At 35.4% G+C, this 19,058-nt stretch overlaps 2 protein-coding genes across 2 annotated transcripts in view; one reads left to right on the top strand and one right to left on the bottom strand.

The window, feature by feature from the left end:
* Nucleotides 1-19,058, bottom strand: part of nudC (nuclear distribution C, dynein complex regulator) — a 75,722-nt gene that overhangs the window by 12,676 nt on the left and 43,988 nt on the right. The gene's annotated exons all lie outside the window — the stretch shown is intronic.
* The window catches only part of LOC118445096 (uncharacterized), a 54,208-nt gene continuing 42,881 nt past the window's right edge, over nucleotides 7,732-19,058 (top strand). The window contains exon 1 of the mRNA XM_085656080.1: nucleotides 7,732-7,854. Within this exon, the coding sequence (XP_085512206.1) occupies nucleotides 7,849-7,854 (6 nt within the window). The 5' untranslated portion in view covers nucleotides 7,732-7,848. The remainder of the gene's footprint in view (nucleotides 7,855-19,058) is intronic.

The raw sequence follows: 19,058 nt of genomic DNA, 5'->3' as shown, positions 1-19,058 counted from the left end.
ATCAATCCTGTCTCTCGGTCTAATATGGAAATCAATAAGAAAAAAAAAAAAAAAAAAAAAAAAGAGAAAAAAAAAATAGAAGAAAAGATAAGTATTTCAATACTAATTGCACATTTATATTCCGTTCTTATCGATAAGATCAAGATTATTAATAACCCGTTTGACCTAACTACCTTGACTATTTCATTGATGAAAGCGTAAGGGTGTAACGAGTTTATTCAGGCACGATCGATCGAACGAACGAACGAACGAACGAACGAACGAACGAACGAACGAACGAACGAACGATCGATCGATCGAAAAAAAGAATAGAGGGAAGAATAAAGCGAGAACGGTATGACTTTCTCATACGTCAGTTGGTTGATGAAATCTCCTTTCGAAAAAAGAAACGAGGCTCGTAATGTAAGAAGTACGTAGATAGATATATACTATTTTCGAGTGTTGCTACCAACGATTCGTATCTTCACGGACGTGAGCAGCTGACGAGACTCTGGTGTGATGGAAGTGACTTGTAAAAAAAAAAAAAAGAAAATAAAAAAGAAAAAAAAAAAAAAAAGAAAAAGAAAAAAACAAAAAAGAAAAAAATAAAAGAATAAAAGAACAAAAAGGAAAGAACAAACAAAACAAAACAAAACAAAAAAAAAAAAAAAAAAAAAAAAAGAAATTGTGAGATCTCTTTTCACTCGCGAACGAAACGAAACGAAACATCCAATTAAATAGCTTCACCTTGCCTCTCATTTTCTTTTTCTTTTTATATGCTCGTTCACAATCGCTACTTCACTTAACGTACGTATGTACACATAAACCATACGTAGTCACTCTGTAGAATTTCTTAATAGACGTGTAAAAAAAAAAAAAAAAAAAAACAAAACAAAAAAAAAAAAAAAAAAAAAAAACAAAAAAGAAAGAAAAAACGAAAGAAAGAAGAAGTTTATTTTCACAGCGCGAGAAAACAGGCGTTCTAATCCTTTAAACACGAGGATGACCTCGAACACGCGCCTGACCTCAACAAGAATGTCACTTCGAATTCCTGCATTTCGCAATTGACGGATGCTCGCTTGAACGCGCACGCGAGCACGTACATTCGAAATTACCGGACAATAAGTTCGGAGTCCTAGCCTAACAAGAAGAAGAAAAGGAAGAAGAAGAAGAAGAAAAAGAAGAAGAAGAAGAAGAAGAAGAAGAAGAAGAAAAAGAAAACGAAGAAGAAGAAGAAAAAGAAAACGAAGAAGAAGAAGAAAAAGAAAACGAAGAAGAAAAAAGAAGATGAATAACAAAACAGGACGACGACGTCTTCGTCACATTTGAAAATATTTTTAGGAAAGGCTCGAAGTCTCTATTACGTGAATCGAAAGAAGAAAGAAAGTGAGAAAAAAGAGAGAGAGAGAGAGAGAGAGAGAGAGAGAGACGAGCTACTCCTCTCTTTCCACATTACTCTTCTCGATTGTATTGTATTATAGTGTAGGCGAGTCAAACGCGAGATGCATACGGAAAATCCGAGTCCAATGTCAAGCGACTACTAACCGACTCATAATACGTCGGTTCCTCCTCCGCCTCCCTCTACCATCTCCTCCTGGAATAGTTTATTTTATCCATCCATTGGTGACGGTCGCTCATTGGAAAAAGGTTACGTAAGGCGAGGCCTAAATACCGATCGGGCACGTCCCGGCTCGAATACTCGTCGAGAGATGCATCTAGATGCATCCGTTGTTAGAGTCAATTATCCGACTTGTGGAACTTAGCGTTACTTTCAAAAATTCTCTTTTTCTATCTTCCCTTTCTTTCATTCATTTTTGTTTATTATCTTTCTTTTTTTTTTGTTTTGTTTCTCTTTCTTTATACTTTTTTTTCCTTCTTTTTATTTTTTTATTTTATTTTTATTTTTATTTTTTTTTTTTTTTTATTACCGTCGTATCGTCGATGTAACTTGCGTGACAATTCTTTGAACTCGTTGAACTATGAAATACTTTCCGATATTTATAGATACTGTGATATCGTAAAAATGAAAAAACGGATGAGAAAAAGATTGACTCTAATCGTTTATTTATTTGGAACAAGTGAAAGAGGAAAAAGAGAGGTGGAGAAGGAAGCGTGATCGATTTAGAATCGTCGACTTTTGAGATCCGTCGCAAATTGTACGATGAGCTAACTGACATAATTTAATTAAATTACGCTGTCTCAAACGTGGTACGGGAACACCTTAAGTAATAACGTTTCGCTACGTAAAATGCCTGTATACGACTTGACAGCTACGCCGTAACTGATATTACGAAATATTGCAAAACTTTCGTAAGGTATGCCACGAGAGAAAGAGAGAGAGATAGAGAGATAGAGAGAGAGAGAGAGAGAGAGAGATAGAGAGAAGGCTTTCTCCGTTTCCAGATGTTTTCGTTCGCGGAACAATTAACGATGGTTACGAAGAACACAGGGGATGCTGAAAAATCGTAAAAAATAAAAAAAAAAAGAGAAAAAGAAAACGTACTCGACAGATTGCCTAGATGATGGATATGCATAAAACGAAGAGCATCAACATTTTCGAAAGTATTTATATACATTATGGAGAATCACAACGTGCCAAGTTAATATGGTGTATTTGTTATGAAGAGTCAGCATTTTAAAGAAAGAATTGAGTTGGCAGGTGGATAAGGGTATACTCATAAATGAACAAACGAACGAAGAACGAGTGGACGGTTATCTTTGCGTGCGAGTAAAGATAACAACGAAGAGAAAATATATACCTTATCAAAAATACGAGTGGTATATATTTGAAGGTTCCGTACAACGAGAGTCCATCGATATTCACAAATTACGTTTAGAGAAAGTCGAGAGGTTTGCGAAATAAATATGAACGACTTTTGTAATGTTCGTTTCGCGAATTCTTATTTTGTTTTATCGTTGTGTAAAAAAAAAAAAAAAATAAAAAAAAATAATAAAAAAAAAAAAAGAAAAACAGAAAGAAAAAACAGAAAGAAAGAAAGAAAGAAAAAAAGAAAAGAAGAATCAATTAAGCGAAAGTATCTGTTGTCATGTAAGAAACTTTCTAATTTTTTCCTTAGGAGACTCATCTTTCCTTTTTACATAGACAGGTCTTTTCGATTGAACGATCGATCGATCTTCGATACGAATCTCGAATCGAATAAGTAAGCTAAAAGAAATACAATCGACCTGTGGCACTAATTTCAGAGTTAGACACCGTAACGAGAGTGGAACAATAAATCGGCCAACTATTCGTCCTTGCTAGAAAGTATGCACTTAAAACTTGAAAATGAAACCCCGTCTATGCAATGTTCGTATGTTGAAAGTGGTATATATCGTAAACCATGTAGAATATATATATACATATATACCGTAATTTATTCGACGTTGTTAAGTATGGACGTTCGGCCGTCAGAATGTGCTCTACTTTTTGTAATATATTAACAGAAAAAAAAGAAAAAAAAGAAAAAAAAAAAAAAGAAAAAAGAAAGAAAAAACCCCCAGAAAAGAGAAGAAAAGAGAATTATCGGTCGATGTGATTAGGATGAATCAGCAAGATTTTAAGTTACACCAGAATTAATGAAAGTACCAGTAGAAGAGGGAAAGAGTGTCTCGAAATTACTTTAATGTTCTCCATCAACGAGATCGACTTTTTCTTTTTTTTTTTTTTTTTTTTTTTTTTTTTTTTTTTTTTTATATTTAATCCTTTACAGACAAAGTCATCGCTAGTATAAAACCGAAAAAAAAAGAAATAACGGAAAAGAAAAGAAAAGAAAAGAAGAGAAAAAAAAGAAACAAAAGGAAAAAACAAAAAACACAAAATAAGGGAACGAGATAAAGAGATCTCGTCGAAGTACTTCCTTTTTTATTCCTAACTTCGAGCGTAATTTCTTCATCGTCCGAAATCGCTTAAAGGTTGAAAAATGAATAAAATGAGGAAGAAGGGTGAACCCTCGTTAAATCGTCCGGCAGGTCCCTCCTCGTAAAGTAGTTTCCAGTAAAGAAACGATTATGGTTCTGAAATATGTTGAAAAAAAAAAAAAAAAGAAAAAAGAAAAAAATAATAATAATAATAAACTGGTCGCAAATTGTTAAAAAGCGTAATGAATTTATCTATTTAAAACATAAGAGAGAGAAAAAGAGAGAAGTACTCGTGGTAATCGTTAAAAAGGGCTCCTTGTTGTTTTTGTCTAGTACAGCAAAAGTGGCCGTAAAGAACCATGACCTGAATAGCATAATTGAATACAACATAGTAGAAAAATATCGTCGGAGAATCAATCGTCTTCGTCTTGATTGTCGTCGTTTAAAGTACAATTGTCTTTCAACATTTATATGAACGAAAATGCAACGACGATAACTTTCGAAGTCCTTTGGAACGCGTCGAGCTTCTCTTTTTCACTGGTTCCCAATTGCGGTAGCTACGATCGTGGAACTCCATCATTAGAAGACAATTTGCCCGACGAGGTGGGCCTTCTTGCGACAGAGAGATTAACGAGTTACCGTCGTTAGTACCTCGACCGACCTTTATTAAATTATTTTCTTTTTTTCTTTTTTTTTTTTTTTTCTTTTTCCCTTACTTCTTTCCTTTTTTTCTTCTTTTCAATTTAAAATTCATGAGAATCTGGTAAACGTCGAGAAAAAAAATGTATGTACGTACGCACGATACATTCGTTTATCTTTGATCGAACAAAGTCAAGATCGATTAAGAGTACATTGTGGGTAACATTAATTTGTCCGGGAACGTACTAGAGATATAATCGTTTTTATTATCCAAATATTTATTCATCGTCGATGCCAGTGTATCTTAATGGATAGGATTTAATTCGAGACAAGAAGAATTCGACTGGCGACGAGTGCAAAGGATCGAGGAGAAAGAGAGACTCCACGTTATTATACGTACATACGTTCGTACGTACAATGGAGAACGTATATGTCAGGAGAGCTTGAGATTGTAATATAAGTTTATATATGTGTATATAAAACGCTTGCATAATAAATCAAACGGGCATTAAATGACATAAGTTTGATAAATGTGACCACTAAATGTGATTCTTTGTCTTTCGCGATAAATACCGAATTCATAGTCAATGAAAAAAAAGGGCAATAAAGAGATTATTTCTTTTTTTTTCCCTTCTTCTTTTCTTCTTCTTGCCCTCTCCCTCTAACCTTTTTTGTCACTTTTGATGGTTGGTCTAGGTCGATAAAAAGTCTCTTCCTGGCCGTCCATGACCCACATGGCCATTCACATACGCCACTTATATTTTTACCTACGCTACATTGAAGAAATAAAACAAACAAAAGATAAGGGTGAGAATTAAAGACGCGTGCTTGCTCTTTCTTCTTGATTATCTCCCAGGACAATAATCCCTATTTATCATGATCGAAAAGACACAGTTATGGAATCGATTCTCATCGTTCTGAGATACAAATGAAACACCTAAAAGTATTCAATGCAACTCCCACGTATTTATTATATGACCATACTCGTATAATCGTATGACCAAGTAAGTGATTACAGTTACTCCTACGCGAAAAGAAGGAAGAGTAAAAAAAAAGGTAAGAAAAAGAATAATAATAATAATAATAATAATAATAATAATAATAATAATAAAAAGATATTGTTCTTGTACGACCATTATCTTGTTCATTCTTAAGAAAGTAACAAGATTTGAATATTCCCACGTGATGTGTCGAATTATTCGATCGAGCAATGAGATTTCCCGCGAAAACTGCATACACTCTCCTTGCCTACCTCGATTACGTAAGAGTGGTCCGCCTTCGGGTGATCGGAGAAACGTTTCCACGATGAAAGTCTGTGTTGCGTCTTAATACGCATTCAAAATCGAGTTTTCAACGAGAGAGAAGGAAAGATAAAAACGTAGAGAGAGAGTGAAAGAGAGAGAGAGAGAGAGAGAGAGAGAGAGAGAGAGAGAGAGAGAGAGAGAGAGAGAGAGAGAGAGAGAGAAGAGGCCATTTTAAGTAGCATTAATATTTCCATATCGTACCTTACGATTCTCTCTCATTAGCCGGCGCCCGCGCTTTTTCCAAACGTTAATGCAAATTAAAAATCATTTGTAAAGAGAAAGAGAGAAAGAATGAGAGAGAGAAAGAGAGAGAGAGAGAGAGAGAAAGAGGGAGAGAAAAAAAAAAAGAAGAAAAAGTATGGTATCCGAGAGCGTCGGGACGATGCTTCCATGACCCAGATAGCACCGGGTGCCGCGCATCCTCCGCACGAAAACAAGGATGCGAGGATACCTCTACGGAAGGATATTCGAGAGGAGAATCTTCCTCTCTTTCTATGTCTCCCATTCTCTTATTGCGAATCGCCTCGAAATATATCTCCTCTTTTTTTTTTTTTTTTTATTTTTCTTCTTCTTTCCTCTCCTTATCAACGCCCGTATTTCGTCGTTTACTCGACAACGCGGACGAGTCTCCGATGGGTTGTTTTCTCGGCACGGGCCAAGAATCAAGCTACTGGGACAAGGTTGCCAGGGCCCATAACTATCGTACCGCTCGCACAAAACAATACGTGTCTTCATAGCGAGCTATTGGCGACGTCATGTTCTCGTTCTCTCTCTCTCTCTCTCTCTCTCTCTCTTTCTTTTTCCCTTCTCCATCTCTCTCTTTCTCTCTCTTTTTCTTATTCTTTCCCCTTTGTATTCATTTATCTCTATCTCTTTGTCGAGCACGTACTTGCAACGTACATCACCGACTAATTAAATCAATTCACATCGTATAGCGTAGGAACTGTTTTTTTTTCTTTTCTTTCTTTTCTTTTTTTTTTTTTCTTTTTTTACGGAAATAAATTAACGAGACATTGAGATATATAGGTAGAATCGTATAAACAAACGGTAAGGTTCACCTTAAAAAAAATTTCGAAATCGTTCGATCTTTACCTTCAGGAATGTATTGTTTGTTCAGACGTTTTCGACAATGAATGAACGGCATTTCTAATTGATTCAAATTAAGGTCGTCGAGAAAGGATCTGCCCGGAGTATAATACTCGTTTCTTGGTGAATAAATAGCAGCATTAATAATAATAATAATAATAATAATAATAATAATAATAATAATAATAATAATAACAATAACAACAGTACCAGCAATAACAGGAACAATGCGTAAGAAAAGGAAAGAACGAGATATCACACTCAACAACTCTGGGGTCCTCTCTTTGGGTCCCCTACCAAGCACGCTTCCGTGGGGTCTACAGAGTAGTTCCCCCCTCTCTTTCTTCCTCTTCTTTCGTGAATATCGCGTGCGGGGGTCAGAACCTCTCCCTCTCCCTCACCTTTAGCCCGTCTGTCCCCGCCAAGAAAGCACGGGACGCACCTCCGCTGGGATCACTCGATCCCCCGCAAGTGCCGACACTTGCCGTCGTTTCGATCTTTGAATACCGTGGCATCGCCACGGCGATGACCAGTCTTCGAATTACGAGCGAATCCCGCTTGTCTCCCTGGCGAAACCGGTGCTGCCAGCAACAGCCATACTCTTTCGAACTTTACAACAAATTTCTTATTTTTTTTTTCTCTTTTGTTTGTTTCTTTTTCGTGTCTTTTATCCTCTCTTTTTTTTTTCATTCGTCGTCGACGTTCTCCGATTAAAAAGTTTCTTTTTTCTTGTTTTTTTTATTTTTTATTTTTATTTTGATTACTCTCTCTCTCTCTCTCTCTCTCTCTCTCTCTCTCTCTCTCTCTGTTTCTTTCTTTCTTTCTTTTTTTTCCTTCGTCCCTCCCCCACCCCCCGGAGATAATTCTTTTCTGTTCGGGTGTTTCTTGAATTTCTCGAATTTCTTTAGTGAAGGAACGAACGATACGGTCGCTTGGGTGTTCTTCTTTGGACAGGAACAACTTGGTTTTATCGCCGATCGCTATGTCGGTGAGTAACAGTGCTTACTCCTTTCTTTCTTTCTTTTTTTATTTTGTTTTTCTCTCTCTCTCTCTCTTTCTCTTTATCTATTTATCTATATACCTATACCTCTGGTCTCTTTTTAATCTATTAGTATATTACTAGGCTGGTGCAATAGATCCGACGTGGATGTCGCTGACGCGAGTGATAAATGTTTTCTCTAACTCTTTTCGAGTTGTCGTCGGTGGATGATAAGTGCTCCTTCGGTTCATGCCGAAGTTGTTATTGATGAGAATGAATCGAGGACACTGTTCGCGAAAACGATTAATATCACGTAATCATTATCGATATCTTCGATCATGCACGGATAAACAAATATGTTTTCTTTCGTCACGAAAAAATTATTATTTCGATTTTTTCTTTCCTTTCCTTCTTTCTCTCTCTTTTTTTCTTCTAATCAATGGGTCAATGGGTGAGATCAAAATACTATGATTATTCGAGAGAGGAGAATGTAATACTCTAATAGGTAACAAAATTCTCAACCTATGAATCATGTATTTTATCGATAACTATAACAAGTTTCTAATGAAAGTAATCGAGTGTAGAAGCACACGAGACATATATATATATATATAACATACATCGAAATAGGTATTGCATGCGTGTGACACTATTTTCTAATGATTTTGAATCATAACGAGCTCCTTCACGGAATAGAAAAAATTTTAATTTAGATCCCTTTCTCGATTTATGTAAATAAATAGGAAAATAATAAAAATAATATTTTATAGTACGATTACGAACGATTAATTTTTCATAATTATGATTATCGATTATTCTTTAGGTCAATCACTCTCGTTCGTGTATCTTAGCGCGACCGTGACACTTGTTAAGAAACAATGCGAGTCACGTAGCAAGAGAGTCAGCGTTGATTGACTTCATCGTGATTTATAGCGTAAACGTAGCCGTACTATCGTTTATAAGTATTCCCTTGAACGTATGAGTCGAATCGTACATACGACCTAACCGCAAACGTAATTAAATTTTTCCATCGCGATAAGATTTTCATTATATCTTTGTCATAATAATATCAAATTAGACGTACGAAACCATTTATTACAAGTTTAATGATAATAGATTTATACGATTTATATAAAATCAGTATTTATAATTTTTTAAATAAATATTTAAAAAGAGAAAATGAAATAATGAAAATAATGAAAATAATGAAAATAATGATGTGACGTTTAACGATGACAATACGATGATAATAACCGAGTATAATTAATAATCAGAAGCTTAAACAATTATAAAAAGTTGACGATTAAATCAAATGAATCGAGCAACGTTCCGAGAGGTGCGTGAATGGGAATCACATAGCATTACGTTACTTTGGTAATCCGAGGTTGGTATTGTCAGAGTATATTACGAAACTCCTGACCAAGATTGGTAATATATGTAATGCGAGTAACACGCGTAAATTTCACAGAGTCGACGGCCCTAATATAAAGTCCCGACGAATACGTATATATTATACGACTATAAATTAGAGTTGTCGATCGAACGATTCGAGATCGTTCGAGATCGATCGACGATTCTAGGGATTTCGTGTATTTGCCCAATCGATCGGACGAATTTATGAACGATCAAAATGATATTACATCGTTCGATCGTTCTACTTTCGAACCGGTGAATTTTATCGTTATCGAAAAAATTCGACTATCATATTATTATCCAAGATGGAAATTTCCAAAATGGAAATAAGAAAAATAAAATATTTCTTTTAAGGATGAGCTAGATCTGTGAGAAAAGTCTTGCTTAAAAATTTTGTCATGGACGTAAGTAATAGCATTTGAAATAGCCATGACCCAAACTCACGGAGAAGACTCACGATGGTGAACGCGAGGATTCCATTAAATACGCGTTTCTCGTAATCGTTTACAGTCAAAAGCATTTTATAAAAAGAATATTATTACATATGTATATATGATCTTTTCTCTTTCTCTCTTTCTCTCTCCCCTCTCTCTTTCTCTCTCTCTCTCTCTTTCTTTCTCTCTCTCGAATAACTTAATTCACTTTCGGAAGTGGTTCGTATTATGAAAGTGACTGTGGAAAAGTCGTATACACGCTTCGTTGAATATGGTAACTGCCACGACGTCGTTCAAGCATTTCAGTTCGCCGTAGGATATCGACCGAAAGGATTTAAACCTTCATTTTTATACTCCTTCCATTTTTTCACGATCTCTTTCTCTCCCGTAGCGATCAATAAGGAATTGTTTTGTTGGTTAACAAAAGAAGGAAAAAAGAAAAAAATAATAATAAAAAAAAAAAAAAAAAAAAAAAAATAAATAAATGAAAAGAAAAAGAAGAAAAGTCGAACACAAAACGATCGATGATAGATCAAATGGAAAGAGAGATATAATTGTCTTTTGTAACGGGAGAAAAATGTATCTATATCTAAGAGAGAAATAGAACGAAATCTATTTATTTCATTAATTTGATTCGATGAAAAGGGGAATCGGATTGATTAGAAGAAAGATTTTCAATAGGATGCAAAGTGGACGGCTGTAATAAAATAGGATACTCGTGCGGACTGTGATTGCAATAGAGAAAGGGTTTAGCCTTGACAAGAATGGATAACTCTCCCTTGTCCGACACGCTAATCGATTTGTTCGAACGTACGTACCTCGTACGTAAGTAAATACGTACCTCGAGAAATGCTAGTACTGGATCATGTAGTACGTATGCTCATAATCTTCACCGAACAAGGAAATATAGTCGCGCGTATATTACCGAGTGAGTCGATCTATGGATCGCGAGATATGATACTTCTCCATCTTGTTCGAAAGGTCAGGATACCGGCAGCTATCGCTCACTTTAGCCATCGGTGTTAATTCTAATAGAATGACCCCGAGAAATATAGACAGACAGATATACAGACGCAGACAGACCTTCGATGCCGCATTTTTTTTTTTTCTTTCGCTTGTCCTGAATTACTTGAAGCGAAATGGCCGACTAGTTTAACGCTTAATGTCATATGCCTGCCTACCAAGTGCCACAACAACGAGACAGTATTCTGTCACAGAGAGACAACAAGGTATTGCGTGACGCGATGGTTAAGAGCACCCTTGGAATTTGGGACGGTGTAACCAACCACGAGAATTGCGATCTTTCTTTCCTTAACTACTTTAGAGTATCGTCGTCGTTGTCGTCGTTGTCGTCGTTGTCGTTGTCGTCGTTGTCGTTGTTGTCGTTCTTGCACGTCGCAGCTGTTACGGGAACAAAGACGGGAACGAGTTCTCGCATACGAGTCTAACGCATTTATAATTCACCTCGGTTGGAAGTGAATCGATTTAGTTGAACTAACTAGAACAGCTTTACACTTTCGTGGGCGTATCAAAAGCGTATCTTCTTATAATTCATCTCGATCTATTGTTAAGAGAAAAATATTAACATTATAAGAAGTATTTATTTGTTATTTCGTTAATTAATAATAATAGAAATGGTCGACAGATGAAAAATATTTCTCAACGAAGATTTTGATCTTTCGCGATAACGATTCGTTTCAATTTAGGCAACTTCTCTGTTCGCAAATCCTGTTGGTCACGTTCCTATTGCGTAATCGCGAAATACGCCATACGGATATTTAAGACGGCGCCAAGCCAGACCCCCGCCATGGTGTCTCATCTTACGCCTTTCTTTATCGAAGCCACGCCAAGTGGTAGTGTGTGTACCAAAGGAGAAGAGAAAAAAATATTTTTATTCGAAAAGAATAAGCCATTTTTCTTCTTCTTCTTCTCTCTAGATAATTCGATATGTTCCGAAAAGAAGATGCCATGGGAATCCTCCATGAAGAGATTCATATATTTTTCATTATTATTATTATTTTTTTTTTCTTAAAAAAAAAAAAAAAAAAAAAAAAAAAAAAAAAAAAAAAAAAAAAAAAGGACGGCAGAAGCACCCCGCGTCGATTTCAATAAAAGGGCCCAAACAAATCTCGTGGTATAATAAAAAGTCACGATACGACTTTGCCGTGGGCACGACTATGGCTCGTTTATTTGGCGAGATGCCATGGTCAGATTACAAAGTCACGTCGTGCTTGGTGACTTTTAATGTCAGTTGCTGTCTCTTTATATATACATATCTTTCTCTTTTTTCTTTTCTTTCTTTTTTTTTTTTCTTTTTTTTTTTCCAGTAATATGTCGGAACAAAATACATAGATATCCCTTAACGATTAGACATATTTTGGTCGTACGATTAGCATGATAATTTTCATCTCGAAACGACGTATGACGTTTTGTTTGTCTCGCGAGAATAACAGAACATAAATATAGATGGATAATATTTCGATATTCTCACTGTTTGAATAAGCTCTCATAATACGACAGTAGTACGATTAAAGATCAAAATGACATAAACCAAAATAGTGAAAGAATTTTGACTCATCTCTTATACGTTTTTTTTCCTTTTTTCTTTTTTTTTTTTTTTTTTAGATATATACATTCCAAAAATTCTTTTCTTTTAAATATAAAAGAGATCTTGGTGATAATAAATTATTCAATTCGCGAGGACTTAACAAAGGTCATGGTATTATCGTCTTACGACTACGCAGGAATTAGCAAGTCTAACGATGTCGTTATTATAACAAAATGCAAAAAAGAAATCGATAAGCCTGCCAGGTCTCGTTGTCAATCCCCCTCTTTCATATTGTTTATAGGCTTGAACGATCTTGTTAACGTTTTTAAATGAACGGACATCGAGAACAGTCTCTTTTTATCATACGAGGTGTTGAGAATAGTGGGTGTCCTTTCACGGTTTCTTTACGATCGGTATCATGCATAAATAATTTCAATGTTCCGCTAAATTATAAGAAGTTACATCTAAAAAAAAAAAAGGAAAAGAAAAAAAAAGAGAGAGAAAAAAAAAAAGATCAACTTTTATTCCGTCAAGTTTATAAAAATAATTATATAATCTATTAATAATTATATAAATCAGTAGTAGGAAATTAATCGACTATAATTTGCCTTATAATTTAACATTTAAAATAGCTTGTTTTAATTCGATTGAAACTATTAATGAGTCATGATCGATGAATGTTTTTTTCTTGCAAGGGGAAAAAAAAGAAAGAAAAAAAAAAGGAAGAAAGAAAGAAAGAAAAAAAGGGGGAAAAATATATATATATATATATAAAAAAAGGGAGAGAAAAAAATTCCTTTTAAAAATAACACAAGAATAATCTTTATCGATTTGCACCTCGATCGTATTTAAAACAATACAATCGTGTTCCGGGTCGAAGTGGTTTCATGTCAGTATGCATCATACACAGGAAAGATAGGAGAAATCTTAATGACAAGACAATGTTGACGGTGATGATGATGACGACGACGACGACGACGACGACGATGACACCGTTACGTCATCGCAAGTTCTATCGTGTCATTAACGATATTCGAAAGGACGTCGAAAGAAAGGGCAAGATGCGTTTTGTCACGATTGCAATGGCAATAATCGCCCTTTGGACGTACAAAAGAAAAACGCCTAACGTATGCGGCGTTGCATTCCTTGTAACCTTTCCTAGAGACGCTTGGTAAGCGGGATGATAGCAAAAGGAAAAGTAACGCACGTTCGAAGCGGCAATGAGCGTTTGTTATGCAAGCATAGATTATACTCAACTAAGGTCTACGACCAAGGTACGCGAGAATGTGCATGATCTTCGAGATTCCTTTTAATACCTCGCACACCATTTAATATCTCAACTTTACTAAGTTCTTCGCTATCATAATCCGCGTAAGATTTTCTCTCACGTCTCGTCTTATAAGATTATTTTAATATTCTCGAGCCAACTTAAAGATATTATATAAAAAAAAAAAAAAAAAAAAAAAAGAAAAGAAAAGAAAAGAAAAGAAAAGAAAAGAAAAAGAAACAAAACAAAGAAACTACACATTCGTATGTTCACGATGAAAATTTACATTTTCTCGAGAACGAGATGTCTCAGAAATAAAGATATACGAGAACGAGGATCACACAACGAGAATGCCAAAGAATGAAGCGTTATAAATGGCTATGAGAAGTAGTCAACTACCTCTCTTGTATTCGCGGTACAATGATCTAAGAATGATCTAAACGAAGCTAAGTCTCATACGGGACTCAACGAAAATATCTTTTTAATTTCTCGAAAATCCTCCCGTTTTTTCTTTCTTTTTTTCTTCATATTTTATTTCTCTTTTCTTTCTTCTTCTTCTTTCTTTTTTTTTTTTTTTTTTTTTTTTAACTTGGAAACAAGAGGTTTTATTAGCATAAGTAAGGGTTATGAGAGTTCCATGTTTGCTTTAAAGCACTCGCTGCTCTCTCTCTCTCTCTCTCTCTCTCTCTCTCTCTCTCTCTCTCTCTCTCTCTCTGTCTTCACAAAGAAATGACGGTTCGTGTCTCGTCGAGGACTTTTTCTCATTCGAGCCACGTCGAGAGAGAGGGGGGGGGGGGGGACAGTCGAAAAAGAGCTCGAAAGCAAAGGCAATCAAATTCTACCTAACTTTAATTTAAAAAAATTTTTTTATTACTTCTTCTTATATGAATGGAAAAAAATAGAAAGAGTATCTTTCCGGTGCAAGCATTGATCGAGTTGCATCTTACGAAGGACAACCGAGCGAGCATTAAAATCGAATATCGCTTTAGAGTTGGACGTTGACGAGGGTTCAGGAGGATCGTTTCTTTCCATTCTGTTAATTTTTATCCTGTTTTCTTTTTTCTCTTTCTTTCTCTTTCTCTCTCTCTCTCTCTCTCTCTCTCTCTCTCTCTCTCTCTCTCTCTCTCTCTCTCTCTCTTTTATTTAATCTTCCCTCGAATGCCCGGTCAATACGGACGAAACGATGCTCTCTTTATCTTATCGTTTTCGCACTTTATTTTTCTTCTTTTTCTTCCTTACGATGCGTAAGGTGAATCACCGTGTAACGAAAATAAGTATTACAGGATGGATTATATGATATTACAGCATGCTTAACGGATATTGAACAATCGATAATACTCGAGTTGACCGATCGATTGACGCTGACGAGGGTGCTTATCGAATTTTTCTTTTCTTTTCTTATTCTTTTTCATCAGAGCAAGCTTTATTATTCTTCCTTTCCTTTTGTTTATTTGTTTGTTTCTTTCTTTCTTCCTTTCTTTCTTTTGCTCGTTCTTAAATCACACTCGTGATCCATGCAACCAAGTCCAATAGCGTACCAATCTTGAGATACGAGAGTCGATATTGTGACTTCTGAACGTCGTTGTAATACTCTTACCAAACAATCGGCTACTTTGCTCTCTCTCTCTCTCTCTCTCTCTCTCTCTCTCTCTCTCTCTCTCTCTCTCTCTCGATTCGGACACGACTGATTTTTTTTCAGGATCTCACAAATTTGTCGTATCTCTCTCGTCACCGGCATATAGATCGTTCTTGATCCCTTTTTTCCATTCTTTTTCTTACAGTAGCGATTCTCGTAAAAGCCTGATATTTATTATAACATTACTCCAATTTCCATACAAAGGACACAACACGAGTAACGCCATGAAAGGGCAAGAACGATCTCATCGTACAAAAAGGATACCGCTGTACTTATACGTATATTTCTTTTTCGTATTCACGCAATGTGGGAAAGTAGTCCACAAGCGATATAAGAAGAACACACATTGGTATCAGTTTCGCGAATTACTCGAGCTCAATTTTCCTTCTCTCTCTCTCTCTCTTTTTTCTTCTTCGTATTCTTGTTCTTCTATTTTCTTTTTCTTTTTTCTCTTTCTTTCTTTCTTTTCCTTTTTTTTTTCCCTCGTAACCATCGTGCTTTTAATTACGCCATAAAGATAAATCGCGTCATAAAGAAGAGGCGTGTTTGTATGTTAGGATTACGATGATGTTATTTTACATTACGATATCACACGGTCCAAGGAACGCGACGAATACAACTACTACTACTACTTCTTCTTCTTCTTCTTCTTCTTCTTCTTCTTCTTAAAAACAACGACGTTTGCGAGAAGACATCGCCGAGTTCTCTTTCGTGTCGCGCGAACGCGTTTCGTGCGATTAACCTCGTTTCGAGGTGACGTCCTCGCTTCTGAGGGCAAAGGAATACGTAAGTACGTAAGGTCTCGCGTTACGATGATTATGGTTGGCAATAAAGGCCGGCACTGTACGAAAAGAAAACCGAGTCAATTAACCGAACGAAATGGTTTTTGAACACTTCCAAACAGTCATACTCTGTCTTCTTTATTAAGAAGTTTTACCGTTTGCTCTTTATTCTTACGCGACTTTTTTTTCTTTCTTTCTTTCTTTTTTTTTTTTTTTTTTTTTTAACAGATTAGCAGTGCAATACCGGCGAGTTTACGTGCCATTTAAAATTATTATTCATACATTGGATTAAATCGCAAAAAGGTGATGGCATTGGTTTATAAACGAATGACGGAATCGACGATACGAACTTATCCCCTATAAGCTTGAAATTGTTCACATATAAAATTACGGAATCTCTTTTTAATTAACGTCATGGTAATGTCTCGTGTAATGCATAAGATATAAAAAAAAAAAAAAAAAAAAAAAAAAAAACAACAAAACAAAACAAAACAAAACAAAACAAAAAGAAAAAAAAAAGAAAAATCGAGAATAGGTCGAGGTATCGGGTCAAGAAATTCTCATTACTTTTCTTTCGTCCTACGAAAGGATTCAATGAGTATAAGATATCGATAAGTTGAATTACTTTACATTTCTTCTCGAATATGAATCGTATCTTCGTGATCCCGATCGACAGTTTTGATAATTCTATCTTTCTCTCTTTCTTTCTTTCTTTCTTTCTTTCTTCCTTGTTACGTTTTTTTTTCTTCTTCTTCTTCTTCTTTCGTCTTCTTTCGAGACGTGGATACGCGCGAGCGTTCGAAGAATGCCTTCGTTATGCTTAATGTTCTCTCGTTAAGGTTCCCGGAACGAGCTTGAGGTGTACGCGATCCTCGATCTAGATCGACCGTCAAGGATCGCCATTGTCGTTTGCACGAATGTCCATGCGTCGTCGTTATAGTCATCGTCTTTGATCATTCTCTCTCTCTCTCTCTCTCTCTCTCTCTCTCTCTCTCTCTCTCTCTCTCTCTCTCTCTCTCTTTCTTGTGTATCTTAAGGTTAGGGTCACGTGTACTCACGGCAAAGGACGCTCATTCTTCGATCGCGAATCAACAAGGTGGTTACACGAGTTTATTCATAAACCCACGCGATTCACAGCCTACTATCGTTTCTTTAGTAAAAAAAAAAAAGAAAAAGAAAAAGAAAAAAAAAATTAAATATATAATATAACGTGAACCCGTCGTCCATCGACTCTCAAGCGAATATCCTAACGAGCAACTAGATAGCATCATAATATAGTTATCTACTTTGTCTGACTTTGTCAGACGTACGTCCGAGAATCGAGATCGCAGGACAAATGAAAAAGAAGAAGAAGAAAAAAAAGTACTCGTTTAATAGCTAACCTGAATGATTCTGCGCTTTACTACCCAGTCGATCGATCACGAGTATGTAACTTGGAAAAAAAAAAGAAAAAAAAAAGAGAGAAAAGAAAAAATTCCAAGAAATACAATAAATCAAGGATCTCGATAAAAGGAAAACTATAATGTTTATCCTAAAAATATTATAAGAATGGATCTTGATATAATTGATATCCTTCGATAAGATTTCATCGAAAACATACATAATTAGAAATACATATATATATATATATATATATATATATATATATATATATATAAATATATAGTTTTAGGGTGTTATCCGTGTCTCGTTAAATCGATAGCGTCGTCGTTAAGGGGTCGTTAAGAAGTCTAGAGCTAGTAGTCGTTGACCTTCGACCTACGGAACAAAAACGATTTTCAAGTCTGGCTCTCCCTCCCCCAGCCCTCCCCCATTTCTACCCGCCCTCTTCTTGAGTCACTCTCATCGTCTTTGTTCGATCGCTCCTGAACATCCGCAACCGGATGAACGTCGATGAATCGACCGATCTTGTTCTCTCTCTCTCTCTCTCTCTCCTCCCACCCCTCAACCTTTTCATTCTTTCATGATGATCCCTTTACTCTTTTTTCCCTTTGGCCAGAGATCGTTCTATCGCAAAAAAGCCTTGCCCTTGCACGCCTTCGTAACCGCTAAAAAATGCACATTCCGGTGAACGGGTAAGTTGGAATTTATAGGCGTCCTACGGACACCGAGTGTCGGATTCTGGACCCCAAGGTCCGCCTTCGTGCGAGAACAAATACGACTATACAACTGAATTAATTATCGAGGGAGGAACGATCTCGGAGTCTGCACGTTTTATTCCTATATATATATATATATTTGTATGTATGTACGTACGTACGTATGTGTGCATGTATGTATGTATGCATGTATGCATGTATGTATATGTATATATATATGTATGTATGTATATATGTATGCATATATGCATGTATGTATGTATATATGTATGCATATATGCATGTATGTATGTATATATGTATGCATATATGCATGTATGTATGTATATATGTATGCATATATGCATGTATGTATGTATATATGTATGTATCTCTTTTGTATCGTTTCGGTAAAATTGTATTGTCACAAAAAAAAAAAAAAAAAAAAAAGAATTATTATTTTTATATTTGGTTTGAATAAATTAGAATATTTTTTTTCCTGATCGTCGACGAGTAAACGAAACGAACGAAAATATTTCTTCGATCATATAGCTTTAAAGTTATATCGATTGTGGGATAATATATCGTCGTGCGGGTGAGATAATTGTCTTTATAAAACGAAGAACGTTTTGCAGTTGATCGTAGGCGGATCTTGTGGCATGAAGTTCATAAAGATCATAGAGAGACGATCGTCACCTATAAGCAGAAAACGCCATTTTCTGATCGAGGCCAACGAGTTCTAACTTCTTGAAACATCGAAGAACCATACGGTGGTTTTCTCCGTATGATTTAAGTAATGGATATTTGAAGGGAAATATTTAAAAATAAAGGAATATTTAGTATGGAAAAATATACGTTAGTTAATATTATAAAAATAATGAAAAAATGAAGGAGGAAAAAGAAAACATAATAATAAAAATAGAAAATGAAAAAACATCGATATACGTCATATTATACGTACAAAAAAAAAAAAAAAAAAAAAAAAAAAAAAAAAAGAAAAAAAAAAAAAAAAGTGCGCAAGTATAAATTTTACGAGAATGCAAGTATAAATTTAA

The sequence above is a fragment of the Vespa mandarinia genome, chromosome 3, assembly GCF_050613455.1.
Source record: "Vespa mandarinia isolate Hongniang chromosome 3, ASM5061345v1, whole genome shotgun sequence".
Taxonomy (NCBI): domain Eukaryota; kingdom Metazoa; phylum Arthropoda; class Insecta; order Hymenoptera; family Vespidae; genus Vespa; species Vespa mandarinia.
Note: the sequence above shows the minus strand (reverse complement) of the source record. Positions and strands in the feature narration are given on the sequence as shown.